Here is an 18,000-nt window from a genome sequence, read left to right on the forward strand (position 1 = left end):
AGCCAACGTAGGTAATTGATCCGATATCATATTGCGTAAGCAGACAAAATGCAATCCATGGGAACTGCAGCGTAAGCGATATGATATGCGGACAAAATGCAAGTCGTGTGATTCGCCACGCAAGCGATAAAATATTATTTTGGCCAATCGTGAGAAGTGCAGAGTCAGCAATTATGAAATCACTTAGACTAATGTAGAAGCTTAGAGCTTAGTTTAAGTTAATGATAAAGTCAGTCTGTTTTTGACATTGAACGGAAATAAATGGTAAATATTATTAAGCGGAAAAAACTATTTTTATTTGGATCTTTACAGGTTGCAATGGGACCGCGGGGCGGCCCCCAACTTTAACTTTTTGGAGACCTAGTCCTTTGGCTCCTTAACTTGTATATTTAATTTATTATTATTATTTATTTACATATAGCAGCTGAATCACTTCTTCAACGTTTCCAGCGCATCAACTCTTGGTAATTCTATACGACAGCATGACACTGATAATATGCGTCCATAAATATCGAGAAAGGTGTTAATTAAAAGACGTGCATTGACCTCGACAATAATAATCAGAGGGCGCAGGTAAAATATTTTGTGTTGGACAAGAGATATTTGCAAATAAGTTGAAAATTTTCATATGCGCGTTGTAATGTTGATGATATTTGTTGACCTTTCGCTCCAACGGTGTCACTTAAAAAAAGCGAACATGTAGAAGGGACTTTATTATTTATCCCTCGTCCTTCCTTCACGTTGTAGCGGCGAAAGTATTGTCCGATATTTTGGTAGATAACTGTAGGAATGACCGTTGGGGATGATGAGATTTCCTTTTTTTGCAAACTCTTGATTAGCACTGCTAAGTCATACATAAAATTATATTATATTTTTTATCTTGCAACATTCGGGAAACAATATTTACATCAAAGACGGTAAATATAGCGATGGAGTGGAGTTGGGCATCAAATTTACTCTCTGAGCTCCCACAATAAGGTCACATGCCTGAAAATGGAGCGAAAAAGTTAAGCCATTTTAGGGAAGCCAACGCCACAAGCTTTTTCCCAATTTTTCCTCTTCCTTGATCTTGCGGGGTAATTCTTTTTTAGCTCACAACTGCAAAAACCCGTGCAAAAATATCGGGAGGTGTCAAAAAAATGCGTTTTGGACTCAGGACGACGAATCCGAAAGCGAAAATTAAAAATTTTATTTCTGTCAAAAAATATTCCCAAAAAACTGAAAAATGGCACCGGAGCGCTCCGAAACCGGGTGTGGAATCCATAGTCCAAATGTGTTTTGGACTCAGGACAACGAATCCGAAAGCGAAAATTAAAAATTTTATATCTGTCAAAAATATTCCCAAAAAACTGAAAAATGGCACCGGAGCGCTCCGAAACCGGGTGTGGAATCCATAGTATTTTTGCGCAGGTAATAGTCTAGTTGAGGGGTCGACTGCTAATATGCTACCAAAAATATCGAGAGAGGTGTCAAACGACGCGTCTTGACATCAGTATAAATAATGCGAAGGTGGAAAATAAAAATTTTAATTCGTTCAAAAGATATTAACGAAAAACCAAAAAAAGACCCGCGGGTACCTCCGAAACCGGGGGTGGGATCCATAGTAATTTTGCGCAGAACACCTTTCTTTATAAAAAATTACCATGGGAGACCAAATCTATATCCACGCAAAACTCTTTTACCCACAGTTTTTCTTTGTGGGTACTCAACACCATCAAAATTACAACAGCCACATGAAAATTTTCAACTTTGTAAATATATCTGGAAAGAAATAAAATTTTCAATTTCCGTTTTCGGATTCGTGGTCCTGGGTCCAAAGCGCGTCTTTTGACACCTCTCCCGATATTTTTGGATGAGTTTTAGTAGTTGTGAGCTGAAGTAAAGAATTACCTAATAAATTTTCACATCAAAAGTAAATAAACAAAAAATGTAAACATAAACAAAGTTTGACATTTTATGACCACCTTCGAATGAAAAAACATGTAAAATGCAACTCTGATGCTTTTACCTGGTTATTGTACCATGGTATTGACGTTGATGTGTTGTCGATAATTTCACAGCAAAACTACGATCCTTATATTTTTGATAATTGTTTACTTACAATTTGTTGTGTTTATTTCGGCTTTTGATTAAAACTTGTGTTTAAAGATTTTTTTGTGCAAAGTTCCAGTTCAAGCGATGAGGAGGGTAAGGAGATTTTGTTCCTCAAAAGAAGTGAAATGCGTCAAACATCTTACATATTTAATTTGCCAGATACGAAGTAAGTACTATAATTGCTCATTGCAATTTCTATTAGTGCATAAGTGAATATTACAGCCAAAATATAAGGAACTTGTTTCTAAACTTTTGTGAAGATATTAGTGGATGATTAAATTTCCCATTAGTATACCAACAACGATTCCTCTACACCACAGAGCGGTGTGTACTAATGGAAAATATAATCAAAATGTTGCTAAATTGTAATTAACCAACTTTCATGTTTATATTTAATTTATTTCAGATTTGTTGATTATTTTCGGTTAAGTAAAGCTGCTTTTACGTACCTTCTGGAGCAAATAGTACCAGTCATGAAAGTAGGGAAACGACCAACAATTATTTCTAATGAAATAAAATTAGCAACAACACTACGCTTTTTGACACAAGGCTCATACCAACTTAGTGTTGGAAATGATTTCAACTTGGCCTTATCTCAACCCACGGTGTCCGCAATGTTGGCTGAAACACTTGAAGCTTTGGAGAAGGTAATATGCCCCCTGCTCATAAGCTTCGAAATGTCCGAGGAGAAGCAAACCGAAGCAAAAATGCACGTTCATGTGTTTTGACAAATATATTTAAACCCCCATACATTTGGCGACCGTCACAGGACATATCATAGGGAGTTGCTCTGAGTTCCTTGCGCTCGCCGTTAATGAGTGATTTGAATTTGTCAAGCGTTCAGGAACGTGTTTGCACTGCTTGCGCAAAGAACATGCAGTCTCGAAATGCCCATCTACATTTAAATGCCGTGTGTGCAAAGCATCTCACCATACATTTTTCTGCCACTAAACCTTCAGCAGTAGCTTCGGTTAATCATGCTACTAAATTTAATGCAAAACAATCTTTCGGCGCCAAAGCTAGTACACCGCAGATTACTACGTCCATGGTTACTCAGTCATTCAGAAGAGCCATAATACGCACTGCTATTGTCATGGTAAAATACAAGTATGGAATTTTTCAGACATTCAGTTTAATACCGTAAGATATGGTATGGGGCCTCAGCCCCTTTCCTTGCCATTAGATGCCTGTTCTTTATCGCTGACTCCTTTCGCGACATCTACCCCATTGGTACTAGAGTCTTAAAGGAGGACTTATACGTTGATGATTTGTTTACTGGGGCTGATAGTGAAAAAGAGCTGCAGGAAATTCGAAATGAAGTCACTGAACTGCTCTCTCCCTCAGGACTTCACTTAGCCAAGTGGAACTCAAATAGTTTAAAGGTAATTTCTGACAAAACAAGCGAAACCCCTTTAAAGGGAAGCCATGAAACTATTACAAAGGCACTGGGTATGGCATGGAAGCCAAGTGTTGATGTGATTTTTTTTTTCGCTTCGAATTTGTTAGCAATGAAAAAATTACCAAACGTTCTATTTTATCATGCGTTGCTAAAATATACGACGTATTGGGTTTGCTGAGCCGAATCACAATTCGGTGCAAAATTCTTATTCAGGAGTTGTGGATTCAACAACTTGATTGGGATGATCCCCTTCCAAAGAATCTAGCCGATTTGTGGCTGCAAATAACAGAGGGCTTGCCACAAATCAACAAAATAGAAGTTCCTAGATTTGTTTTCACTTTTCCGAACCGTGCCAGCGAAATTCATGGTTTCGCAGATGCATCATCGCGTGCGTATGGCTGTGCGATTTACATTCGAACACTCGTACAAGGTTATTTTCAATATTCTCTGCATATATCTAAATCAAAAGTGGCTCCCATCAAAAGTCAGTATATACCAAAACTAGAATTATGTGCAGCATTGTTACTTACACGAACGTGAAATCACATCAAAGAAAAGATTCAGAACTGCGTAAAAGAGTTTACTTTTGGTCAGATTCAAAAGTTGTCTTACACTGGCTGAAACATCATACATCGATACTAAACTGTTTCGTTGCAAAACGTGTTTCAGATATTCAAGAAAATAGCAAGGACATTTGTTGGAGGCATGTTCCAACAAAAAGTAAACCCTCAGATATTGTTTCACGGGGATGTAGCGCATCAGAGGTGCTCAAAACCATGTGGTTCTCAGGACCATAATTCCTTCAGTTAAACGAAGATAATTGGCCTGTGCTAGATACGTGCACTGAAACACCAGACTTAGAACGTCGCAATGTGGTAACTTTCAAGTACAACATTGAAAATAATCAAGAAGACATTTTTAACATTATCATTGAACGCTGCTCCTCATTTCGTAAAGTTCTTCACATAATTTCATATATACATTGCTTTTTCAATCGGGTTCCGCCCAGTGCAAACTATTTCGCACAGAAGTCAGTTCATACATCTTCAAGTGAACTTGATCAAACCTTCTGGCGAATCGTATCCTATATACAAAGTCTTGAATACAAACAAGAAATAGAAAGCCTTAAGAAGGGCCAACCTTCAACGTCTTTCCCGTACCTCCGGGAAATGAGAATTGGGAACAGAAGCTTCCTCAGTTGGTGGTTGTCTTCGAAATGCTGACATACCTTATGAAGAGAAGCATCCAGCTCTTCTTCCGAAAACTCACCGTTTCACACATATGTATATTTCACTTTTGCATAAATCAAATCTACACGCAGGAGCAAAGGTTTTACTTAGCCTTCTTCAGCAGCGCATATGGGTCATCAATGCCTGCGAACTTGTGCGTAAAACAGTGTACGCACCATTGCACTATAGCCGAAATTGCGATTTTAGCGGCAAAAAGTAAATTTTTCAAATTAAAATTTTTGCAATTATTTTGATGGTGTTCAATACCCAACATATTGATAAGAAAAGATAAAAAAAAATTTACTATTGGCAACCCTGTTTATGTACAAACAGCTGGTAATGTTTACAAAATTTTTAGTACGTGTTAATACAAGTGAAGCAGCAAAATTTTTATAAAATTAAAAACTGTTTTTTAATAATATATTCTTGTAAAAAAAACTTTGTAAATATGAGTTCTATTACTCGAGGTGAGTAATTTTACTATATACAAATATAGTTTGCTAAATGGGTTTATTTCGTACTTATTTTGGTGGTTTTTTGTATGTATTTTTTTTGTGAAATTCTGCAGAGTTTTATCGTTTTTCGTGGAGTAAAACTAAAAATGTTTTGAAGTGTCATTGGAACTATTTACATGTGATTGTTTGTAGAAAACTCAAGTTTTATGTCATGGTAAAAGTGTATGATTTGACTGCTAATGAAAGAATTTTTAATACTTTTGTAGAAACACTAAGGTTCAAAAATTCTGAAATATTTGAGTTTTGGTTGAGAAACAACAGGAATGTTTCGAATTACATAAAAGGAAAGATTTCGTACGAAATTGACAGTGAATTAAATAAATTGATATGTACTAAAGCTCGGAACTTATCTAATTTTATTAAACTTAAATGAAATAAACAAACCAGAAATGAGAATGCATTTAGAAAATATAATAAGAAATGGTTGAGTCGTGAAACAATTTTTGTAATGCCGAAAAAGATTAATACTATTGGGCGACCAAAACTGACGTATGATGATAGCTGCGAAAGAAATAAAAGGAGATTAGCTTCCGAATTAGCTTCCCAGCAAGGAGACAATGCGCAATTATTAGTTCATGCTGCCACTATATCTGCCAAAAAATCCCACGTAACGGATTTGAAATTTGTCCTACAACAAGTTGCTATATCTCCAAATCGGCCATCCAAAATTCGAGAAGTTCTTAATACTAGCCATAAAGAAGTTACGTCAGTATCACCTGATGAAGCTCTAATGTTTGTGTTAGAAAACGGATTAACTAAAAAGGTGTACTCAAATATGCGGCAATTAAACATAAAACACAATTGTAGTATTTATGCGACTTATGATAAAGTTTATAAAAGCAAATTGAAATGTAGACCGGATGAAATCAAAGCGAATGAAAGCTATGTCGAAGTGTCGTTGCAAAATTTGTTAGACCACACAGCTAAAAGAATTCTTGAATATCAAGATTAAGTATTGTGTACAATGGATGTTGAAGAATCGATCCTAATTTCGAGCTACGGGTTTGATGGTTCTACCGGTCACAGCTTGTTTAAACAAAAATTTGTGGAAAATACTTCGGAAAGTTTTGATCATTCCCTTTTTGTGACATCAGTCATTCCAATAAAAATAATTTATCAGCAGGGTATAACATTTGGGTAAACCGTACACCTCAGTCAGTACGCTTTTGTAGACCCTTAAAAGTGGAGTTTTTATAAGAAACAAAAGAGCAAATTTTAACTGAAAACCACAACATAAAGAAACAGATTGAGGAGTTGAAACCACTACAATACACACTAAGTAATGGGAAAAAAAAAATAAAGTAAAATATAATTTATATATGACATTAATAGATGGGAAAGTCTTAAATGTGTTGACAGAAACTAAAAGTGCACAGCAATGTCCCATCTGTCATGCCGGTCCAAAGGAATTTCGAACTATAAGAAACTTTGATTCTCCTAATTTTGAACCGAAGACCGACGCTTTGAAATATGGATTAAGCCCTTTGCATGCGTGGATTCGTAGTTTCGAGTTTGTTTTAAAACTTTCATACAAGCTAGATTTGAAAAAATGGCAAGTTCGTGGAGCAGAAGAGAAGAGAATCCTGGCAGAAAAGAAACAAAAAATTCAAAAAGAGTTTTTGCTTCAAATGGGGCTTCATGTCGATAAGCCGAAAGCAAATGGCAGCGGCAACACCAACCATGGCAACACAGCTAGAAGAGCATTTTCTCGCACGAACCTTTTAGCATCTATTACTGGTATAAATATTGATTTTTTGAAACATTTACACATAATCTTAATTGCTTTCTCCTCTAAATTTGAAATTGATGCTCAAAGGTTTCGTGATCATTGCATTAAAACCAGTGAAATATTTTTCCAAAACTACGGATGGTACTCTATGTCTGCCACAATACACAAAATATTAATGCATTCGTCACAAATAATTGAGGCTTCAGTAGTACCCGTAGGTATCCTGGCAGAAAATGCATCTGAGGCGCGAAACAAATATTATAAAAAAGATCGAACTGGTCACGCTCGAAAGGATTCAAGAGTGCACAACATACTTGCATGTATCATAGAGCTACGGATAGCTCTGACCCATATATTTCAAGTTTATGTTTGCAAGAACGTACAAATAGTTCAAAAAAACTTCCTTTTCCTTGAGAAGTCATTGTTCTTTTTAAAATGCCTGAATTGCCACCAGAACTTTTATTACCTTCAACATCTCAAGAAGCCTCTAGCTGCAATTATAGTTATGATTCTGATGTAAGCTTAGAGTCGATAAATAATTATTCATTGGAATTAGAAGCGGCTGAAAACGAAGAAACAGGCCATGAATAATTAAGCCCTATATCTTTCGAGAATATGTATGTTATTTTTGTTATTTTCAGATTAATCCATAAGCATTTACGACTTCTTTAAAATTATAAATTTATGAATTATAAAATATATTAATTTCTTGGTAGCATTCAATATTTTTTTAATAGTGGGCGCGGGCCACCCATTTTTTCTAAAGTTTTTTTTTTGTCAGAAGAAGTCCGTTTTCAAAATTTGATGAAGCCAGCTTTTTGGTAAGTATTTTTGGCGACAATTTGGGTTTTGGATATAGGAAAAAGAGGGCGTGGACCGTTCAATTTTTTCTCAAGTTGCTTTTTTGTCCGTGTAACCATTTTGGTGAAGCTAGCTTGCCAGGAAGTACGTTTTGCCACTACTTTGAAAAAAGGGGGCGTGGCCCGCCCATTTTTTCTCAAATCGATTTTTTTATGATTAGAAGTCTACACACCAAATTTGGTGAAGCTAGCTTGCCAGTAAGTACGTTTTGCCACTACTTTGAAAAAAGGGGGCGTGGCCCGCCCATTTTTTTCTCAAATCGATTTTTTTATCATTAGAAGTCTACACACCAAATTTGGTGAAGCTAGCTTGTCGGAAAGTAATTTTTGCCGCTAAAATCGCAATTTCGGCCATAGTGCATTGCTTCCATTATAAACCCAAACTTATACGCCAAATCATGGGGCAGCAAAAGGGGTATATTGCCACCAATTCGCCACCGCCACTGTGATCAGCCATATCGCCACCATCAAATCGTCGACACCGCCGTGTCACCAGCAGCAACATCCCACCATATAAAAGGAGCCAACCCCCTAAACAGGGGCCAACAGCCAAAAAAGGACTATGTCAACGCTAACCAACACTGAGATATTCTGTTACTCTAACATGGACATATGTAGATTGGGTAGTAGTTCACATAAGTAACAGCTTTTTAAGCACTGATACTTTAATACCATACATAGCCGCGTTCATGAGTACTAGGTTATGGAACGGAAGGGTCTGCGTAAACTACGAGTACGGGTCATTGTCTAACCTGGACGGTGAGGGAACGCTTTAAACAGCGAATTAGGTGCGCTTAACCATATCAATTATTCGTCCTTATCTTTGTTGGACTTGATTTTTTAAACAAGGTTTTTGCTACACCAACAAAATACACATCTTTTGATTTGAAAATCGGGTCTAAGCAAAAGCAAGCTTTTTATGCATAGGGGCAATTGTGTTTTTCGTTGCCTACTTTTAGAAAATTGCTTTTCCCTTAATGGAAACCAGCAAAAAAGCGTACGAATAATTGTGCATATTTTTCGTGGGTACATTTTTTATCAACTATTGTGGACGGTAAGACAAGGTTGGGCATATAGCAAGAGCCAAATATGAACTAATGATTTGCAAGACGCCAAAAAATAAAAATTTAATTACTCGGCATTTCTTTAAACAAAATACAACAGAATGATTTAAAATAAAATTTTACGATGAATATTCGTAAGCTTTCATATCAATCGTAAATGCCATCAGGTCAATCATCAACAACATTTAACCGGCAACAACACATAATCGGCAACAACACATAACCGGCAACAACACATAACCGGCAACAACACAGAACCGGCAACAACATCTATCAGTAACTACGCGGCAGAGGTCCACGGTACGGCCTCTTGCCGGCTAAGTAGGTATCAGCCTACCGGGTGAGTAACTGCCAAGTAGCCAAGTAGTAGAACAAACACATGCATTATACACTTTAATATAAGTTTTTGAATGTTAACGGTCTGTCCGTGACATCCGGTTCGGCCGGATGTCCTTTTGATTTGAATTTCAAGCGTTTTGAGTCGGCTCTGCGTTTTTTGTCAGATTTTGACGGTTTTTTTTTAAGGCATGATAGGAACTTTTTTTTTTGTTATGGCGCAGGACAGCAAGGTTGGCAAGAACCCAACCCAGCCGACATGACTAGCCACTGTGCACCACTACATCATGCCGACTGCCTTCCTTGCTGCTCCCATAGAAAATGCTTAACCATAACAATAGCCGTGTTTTTTAACACGCGTATATCCGTTTACGCTTAAACTTTATATTGACTGCTAGTCGACAAACTATAAATACACCTCTGAAATTGCTGCGCATAAATTTTGTCCTACTAAATTTCAATACGCATTATACTCAGATGTAACTGAAATATGTGTCTTTGTTTCACCCTCTACACTAATTCTATGTATTCTATGTGTGTCCACAATTCATCGCAACTGATTCAGCTATATGTTATACCCTATGGCTATCAGAGCGTTGCGTCTCCACTTTTCGGTACACCCTGTTGCTGTAGCTAGTTGTTTAACCACAGCCGCTAGATGGGTCACCTAAGCATTATCTAAGCGAAGATAGGCGTTTTTTAACACGCGCAAACGAAACGTATACGCGCGTGTTAAAAAACACGGCTAATATAACGATTGAACGAAAAGGTCTTACTCTGCAAGTAACCTTAATACAGGGTGTTGTCAAAGGTTCTATTGGCAATCGGAGTTTAATATGAAATGAATAAATATTTCTCCCATTAGTTTAAAGCAAAGCTGATTTTATTACATATCTTGTTTTTAAGATCGCAGATTTGTTTTTTATTTATGGTAGAAATATTTATATATTTTTTGTTTTCAAGTACGATTCCGACAATAATTAGAACCACGACACCCCATAATATTGCCAATAGACATTGACTATTGTATCAAGAAAATGAATTTTGATCGCATGTCAGATATCTGTATAGCAAAATTCATGTGTTTCTGACTGCAATTATTATGTTAATAATTAGTTTTCGATGTTAAATGTTTTAAATTTAGATTATTCAAACATTGTTTGCGAATGCTTACAAAACGTTTAGAACTCCAATGGAAGCAGCAACTATCACAGGAGACTTTCTTAAAAATCATCATGGAAGAGCGTAAGACCACGCAGTTTGGTGCGAAAATATTGCTCGAAGTGGAAAACAATGTTAGTGGTGGTTCGGTGATGAAATTAAAACGGATGACATTTATTTGGAATGCGCTCGCACGTCAACAAAAAACTTTGGATTAGCTGTGATATTGAATGGATCCGTGAAGATAAACTTCTTAATGAAATTTTAGGAATTGTATATAAATGTGTCGGTATAGGGGCACTTAAAAAAGTGCATATGCATTTAAAAATATGCGAATATTTACATATGACAAAAAATCCGGCCTAAAACTTCTCAAAGACAACAACCCTGGTCACGTGCCAAAAGTACAATAAACTCTGGCGCTGGCCACTTGCTTGTTATGTATCCAGCTCGATCCAAAGAATATACTCACCTCGAGCTGGCCACTTTTTTTAGAATAATTTGGTATAAATAAGAACCAATTTTTCCAATAAATTCAATAATTTTTCGATCGCTCTTAGCGCAATACGAAAATACTGAATTTTTTATTTTTACTTAATTGTTTAATTTTACATGACGATTCTGCCAGGAGGAAGCGCAACAAACGATAGAGGTTAGGTTCCTTTTGAACCATATACTATACTCAAACATAAGTATCTGCAATAAGGATACTAAGGCAACCTATATCTTTCCTAATTCGGAAAGGTCTTATGGTTGGGAGGAAGTGCTAGATCCCACGTTAGCCTCCACCTTTGGTAGATTGGTGGTGGGTGTCAGATTAGCCCTCACTTTTCGACCACCGTTGGATCTTCTTCAACATAAAGTCCAGATCTTATATTGTGAAGCATTAAAGTGGAATAAACTAATATGGTGATTCTGACGGTACATATGCATATTACGAAGCATTAAAATAAATTAATGCGGTTATACTTTGGAACTTATAGGCAAAATAACTACAGAAGCTAAGTTGAGCATCCATCACGGCACCCCAACAGCCCCTCCCTGGAGGTTCGTCGTTTTAACATCACTTTGGAAAATAACAAGTAATAAATTTATTATTCAAGAAAATCGATTTTACCTGCATTCCAAAGATAACAACTAACTCTTCCAGAGCATTACATGAACATTTAGGCCCACTTGCACACCGGTAGGTTATCTTTTTTGTCGTGGTAACCCCTCCACTTTGACGTGTATAACTTGCCGTTCTGCAAGTGGGCCTTGAATAATTTATTTTTATTAGAAATATATTTAAATATTTCAATTGATGTGCTCTCTTGCATTGGAAAAATTCTCAGAACAAAAAGGCATACATTTTCCCAAAATAAATATGGAATCAACACATAAGTATAGATGTGTGCGTCTATCACAAAAATGTAGCTCTTAACTTCGAAAAATTAGTCAATATGAAGCAGCGCTGATATCTATATATTTTCCAGCAGTCTCCAACATTGATTGTTACCGTATTTGTGGAATTTGTCAGCTTACACTACAGAAGTCTGTCAAGGAAAGTGAAGAACCACAAGAAATATGTAAAGAAAATAATGATGGGCCCAAGTGGCCACCAGTGGGCATACTCTAATTTTATATTTTTATGTATTTATCTTTTTTCTTTTTATATATAAGTTAAGACGCACCAGTTGCCCTTATCGCAACATTCCCACGTATGTCCAGTACACGTGAGTTATGTACAATGTATAAATAAAAATGACAATGTTAACATGTTAATAACATGACTTATGTATGTACAATGTACAATGTAAGTTAACAGAGATATCAAAGAAAGTGAGCTATGTTAATAACTTAATCTTGACATGTTATTGTTTCGTTCCCATAATTTCACTGTTATGTTAATACGTTTTTTATATGTTAATGAATGAATGAAAGTTGGGGAGAACGTAAAACAACAATGTAATGAATTTTTGTATATTGGAGAGTTTTGGTAAACCAGTTTTAATAACAACAAATTAGTACGTAAGCGAATATACATATTAGAGTAAGTAGATGCCAATGGAACTAAGCAGTTAAATGGTGTGATGCTTGTTAACTGTATAATCATACGATGTACATTTTTGTAGGTAATAAGCAATTTACTTTAATATAATAAATTAGTTTTGAAGCTGACCTCATGGAATAAAGACTTGTTTAAAATCTCGCAGTTGACATTTTTTATTGATTTAATTGGCGCAGTCGTCGTGTTTTAAACAAAGCGTTGCTAACAAAGGCATTAAAAAAATACAAATATTTTAGTGCTGCAGACACAACGTAAAACGTTTAAGAAAAGAACCAATCCTTATAAAAAACAAAATCGTCAACATTTAAATTCTTTTAAAAATTTAGTGAAACTTCACTAGTTATTATTTATAAAAACAAAAAAAAAACTTTAAAAATGGAAAACGAAGCCGGTAACTCTAGCTCGACTATCGAACAATGCTTAGTCGTTTTGACACGACTTTTAAGCCAAACGAATGACCTAAATACAACAAGCTTGAGAAGAAAAATAGAAAAAGACGTGAAATATTTGCAGCCGTTCACTGGCGACCCAAAAATGTTGCCATCTTTTATTAATGGAGTGGATAGGATTCTTCTGGACTATGCTTCGGAACAAGAATTAGCATACAAAATCATATTCGACCTTAAGATTCAAGGATCCGCAAAAAATTACATTCAAATGACCCCACCAGCAAGTTGGACATTATGCAAAGAAAAATTAAAAGAACACTTCAAATCTACAAAAGACCAAATGAAGATCACTGACGAAATTTCATCACTTCGAGTGAGTAGTGTTAAAGATTTATGTGTTAAAGTTAAGTATATTATTGATGATATAACAGAATATTGTACTTTAAGTGAAAATGGTTTAGTTATGAGGGAAATCTTTTCCGGAATGCTGATCCAAAGAATAAAACAATTAGTCACTGGTACATTAGCATATGCCATAAGAAATATTTGTTCCCTAAATGAGGCGGAAAAAGTGATAAACGATTTTATAGGTATGGATGATAATAATTTAAATACTTATCTTTTAATTAAAAATAACAACAAAAATACCAATAATTTTTCTTACAATAATTCAAATAATGGTAGACGGTTCAATCAATTTCAAGGTAACTTTCAACAACAAATTCAGCAAAAGGTTTCAGATAGTCAATATCCGTTTAATAATGTAAATTCAAATCGGCTTAACTCAAGCAAATTTAGATATCAAAATTTCACTTATGACGGTAATTTAAGTAATCAAAGGTCAGCTGTTGACCAAAGAAATGATTTTGGTTATAATCAGAACAATGGTCGTTTTCCAAACCAGATGAATAACCAATGGCGAAATGCGGGTAGTTCAAATAATAGGCAAAATAATAATAACCAAAATACTAATAGAACAGAGCAAACAAGAAATTCAAATATACCAATGGATGTTGACACAATGAGTCAAATTGTAGATGAAAGAGCGAATGATAACGAGGACATTTTTTTTTTAAATTAGCCTCGGATTTAACAAAAATTTATATTGAATTAACATTGTTTAATAAAAAATTTATTGCTTTAGTTGACACTGGATCAACTTTAAGTATTTTAAAGAAATGCAGTTTTGAAAAATTTAACTTACCCACATTATCAAAAGAAAAAACAACTTTAAGAACAATAAATGGAATGATCAGTAAGCCAAATACAATGGTAATTACACCAAGTCCTGCGGAGTTTAATGCCCCACAAAGTAGTAGAATGAAATGGGTAATGCTGGATTTTGAAAAACCATTTGATATGATTTTGGGCATGGATTGGATTAGCAAAAATGTTCAAACATTTGATATTTCAAATTTACAATTGAAATTGAGCAATGACTTAATCCTTCCATTTCTTACAAAAACATGAGGTGTATAGAGCAGGTGACAAGTGCTGTAAGAATTATAAGGCGTCACAACATATTCAACCTCAAGTCAGCAAAATCAATGGTAAATGGGACATTTACCTTTATTGAATACAATATAGATGGAGACAACAAGACCTATTTCGGGTTGGAGATGTCATCAGCTTTAGCTCTGAAAGAAGCTGGCTTACACGTGGGGCCTACCACAGAGTATCTGACGACTGACCTTCGGGGAGCACAGAGGGCTATAACTATGAGAACTGTGTATAAAGTTAGAGATTTATGTGCAATTTCAACAAGCTAAGATATACAATTAAAAATGAGGATGGAAGATTTGACTTAAACATTTTCCTTGCATACACCATTAGGCTTGAGGGCTTAATGTATGCAGTGGGAGATTATCTCCTCTTACCTGACTCCCAAGTTTCTGTTCAGTCTATGACTATAGATTTGGATGAACCTCCACCACAGGGAGAGACCGAGGTAGATAGACGAAGAAGAGAAGCAGTAGCAAAGGAAATCTTTATTAGCAATCTCTATGGAACTTCAGATGAGCCTGCTCGCAACCAGCCAGAATACTCTGAAGAGGATTTATCTTTCATAGCTGTTGCATTAATACTAAGTATGTCAAAAAATTATTTCAGCACAGAGCAAGTGTCATTGTACTTGGAAGCCAGATGTAAGGCATTTGCTAATCAAATGAAGTATGAGTTTTTAACCTATGCTCAGGTTTCTCCATTCATTATTTTAGATGACTTCAAAAGTTTGAATGAAAGATTAGAGTTTTATCCAGTTTTAAAATCTACATTATATCGATATATCTTGGGATCTAAAGAGCCATGGGCCCAGTATGTCTCGGTGATATTAAAAGATGCTCAACTCAGTGCTTTCAATTTTATTCATGTTATGCTTACAAAATTGAAACCAAAGAAAGTGTTTTTAATTGGGAAGGTATCTGATCAAATCAAAAAGTATATTAAAGTTCACAACGCATGTTTAACCAAGTATGGAGAGGATTTATTACCGTATGCAAAACTGATTGATCCAACAAATAATGAAATGGCAAATTCAAATTGGCAAGAGCTTGCTGCTTTAGCAGTTTATGCAGTTTATCTTGATTCTCGTAGTGAGTCTCTTAAGAGGTTCATCAGTAAAGTTAAAGTAGGATATGAGTTTAAGAGAGCGATGGCAATTGAGATATCTGATCAATATTGTTCGTCATATCAGTTTAAATTGGTACCTCCTAGCACTGAGATGTATGACTTTATAGGCATATCTCGATCCTTCAGCATTGATGCAGAAAATGCTTTCACTGCTGAAAATCAGGATATATTGGCTTGTATGGCTACATTTGACAACATGGTTCAAATGGAAGAACGCAGACGGAACCAGTTACAACAGGTGTAGAGGACAAACAAGGCAATATCATTGTGATTAAATTTTATAAAAAGCCGCAAAAACACATTAGTTAAAATTCAAACTTAGTGTTACTTAAACATTGTAATATTTTGATAAATCTAACCAACACTTAATAAATAATGTCACTTGAACTTAGAGGAAAAGCTCTTCGAATGCTCTTACAACCTTCTCTAACAGAAGATGATAAAGAAGCAATTCATTTTTGGAAGATGGTGTATGATGTATTATCACTCATGCAAAAACATTACAAAGGACAAGACACTATTAACATATCAAAAAGTGTTAATTTTTCACCAACAGATACTGAATCTTTTGTTACTTCATTTGTTGTTGTTGATCTTATTGTTCAAACCTTATTAATTAACAATATTTTTCTTAAAAACTCTTTCGGAGTTAGTGGAGTCACCATAGATATTTCTTCATCGAAGGGCAAAGATCTTGAACAGCTATTCACAAAAATATTTGTCTTGAACCCTGAGCAGGTAAATATATTAAAAGGAGTGTGGGATGCGCAAGCCAGTTCCATCCAGTTGCCCATTTTGAAGAAAAAAGGTGAAACATATTGCAAAAAAATTGGTCTACTTGATATATTGAACCACAGAGGACCTGTTCGGTATTTAAGCTATGTTAATCGATTATCAAAAATAGAAACAATAACATGTCAAGATTAAGTTATTAACATAGCTCACTTTCTTTGATATCTCTGTTAACTTACATTGTACATTGTACATACATAAGTCATGTTATTAACATATTAACATTGTCATTTTTATTTATACATTGTACATAACTCGTGCGCCGAGTCAGCAAATTATATTTCTCACAACATACGGCCGCGCATGGCAACCTAACACCTTAATTCAAGGACATGGTTAGTGACGGCAATTAACACTTATGCTACGGAATTACTCCAGACGCACAGTCAGCTAGATTCTATTAGACATGCTTGTGAAATGCACACATACAGCACCTGTGGGAAGATACCGACTTCAACATTCTCACACAGCGGGCTGTCAACAAGTTACGCAAGAGGCGCGTCGCGGCTTGTTGTCTGGCTATAAAGGGGAGCAGTTGCGGCAGACCCGGCAGTCGAGTTCGGGACGGATTAGCGTTAACAATAAATTAGTCTTAGTTCTAATTGTGAATTAATTACATTAAAATATACTTGAAGAATACTATTTGAACTTGTGTTGTTTAGTGTTGTTGGTTGGGCGAGTTGGCCCAACAAATTAATTTTTTTTATAACCAAGGACTATAGTCCTTTAACTTATATATATATTTTTTTTTCATTTATTTGTTTTACAGATTTAATTTAAGATGTCTAGAAAACTTTTAACACGTGATGACATTACTGCAGAGCTCGAAAAATCGAGTGTAAACGAAGTTACAGGATTTTCAGATGATTCATTTGTTGATTTGACTTTGAGCCAGATTCTGAAAGTTCTGATTCAGAATCTGATTACGAAGATTTCGACGATAGTGATGAAGATATAGCAATGGACTTGGGTGAAGATCCTGACGAAGAAGTTCCTCTTGCTAACTTGATAAATAGTCGAACATAGGAGCCTGTTGGTGGCGATCGATTGACGTTTGTTGAGTCTCCAATGTGTACAGGCGTGAATCCTGATGTTGCTGCCGCTCTAACTGGAAAAAGTCGTACAGATTTTTTCAACTATTTTATATCCGAAGACATGATAAATCTGTTTGTTACAGAAACTAACAGGTTTACTGCGCAACATATTATTGCAGCCGAAAACTCCTCCAATAGCTCGCAGAGAAAAAGGCTAGCAAAATGGGTAGATACCGATCCTTCAGAAATGCGTAAATTTCTTGGAATTATTATTTGGATGGGCCTACTTGAAGTACCACAACAAAGGGATTATTGGTCCAGGAACATACTGTATAAAAATCAAATTCCTACAATTATGAGCAGAAACAGATTTGAACATTTATTGACCATGTTTCATACTTCTGATAACGAAAGTAAAGCAAATCTGAATGATCGTCTTCGCAAAATATCTGACGTTCTAATATGCTCCAGTCCAAGTTCAAAGAGTGACATCTATAACATTCGAGAATGCAAATATAAGTTGTGTAAAGGAAAAGGCTGCTATGGAAATGGGCTATTGGTCTCAGCGGGATGACAGCTTCCAAGACGCATGGAAAACATTATGCTTAACCTTCGATAACGAATATTTGTGTCATGCGGCACACGTTACTGCAATCTACGATTTACCGGTTTGGCCAAGCGTCACTCATGAACTTATCAGAAATATGCTTGATGTCACTC

At 35.6% G+C, this 18,000-nt stretch overlaps 1 protein-coding gene and 1 pseudogene across 3 annotated transcripts in view; one reads left to right on the plus strand and one right to left on the minus strand.

The window, feature by feature from the left end:
- The window catches only part of GramD1B (GRAM domain containing 1B), a 344,163-nt gene that overhangs the window by 26,515 nt on the left and 299,648 nt on the right, over window positions 1-18,000 (minus strand). Inside the window, exon 11 of one of the 3 annotated variants that reach the window (XM_067767479.1) lies at window positions 11,893-11,922. The exons of the other annotated variants lie outside the window; for them this stretch is intronic. Coding sequence (XP_067623580.1) covers window positions 11,908-11,922 — 15 coding nt within the window. The 3' untranslated portion in view covers window positions 11,893-11,907. Of the gene's footprint in view, window positions 1-11,892; window positions 11,923-18,000 lie in introns of those variants that run through there. 3 annotated transcript variants of the gene reach the window in all.
- Window positions 5,389-6,189, plus strand: LOC137240138 (uncharacterized; annotated as a pseudogene).

This window comes from Eurosta solidaginis, chromosome 2, assembly GCF_040869045.1.
Source record: "Eurosta solidaginis isolate ZX-2024a chromosome 2, ASM4086904v1, whole genome shotgun sequence".
In the NCBI taxonomy this organism is placed as follows: Eukaryota; Metazoa; Arthropoda; class Insecta; order Diptera; family Tephritidae; genus Eurosta; species Eurosta solidaginis.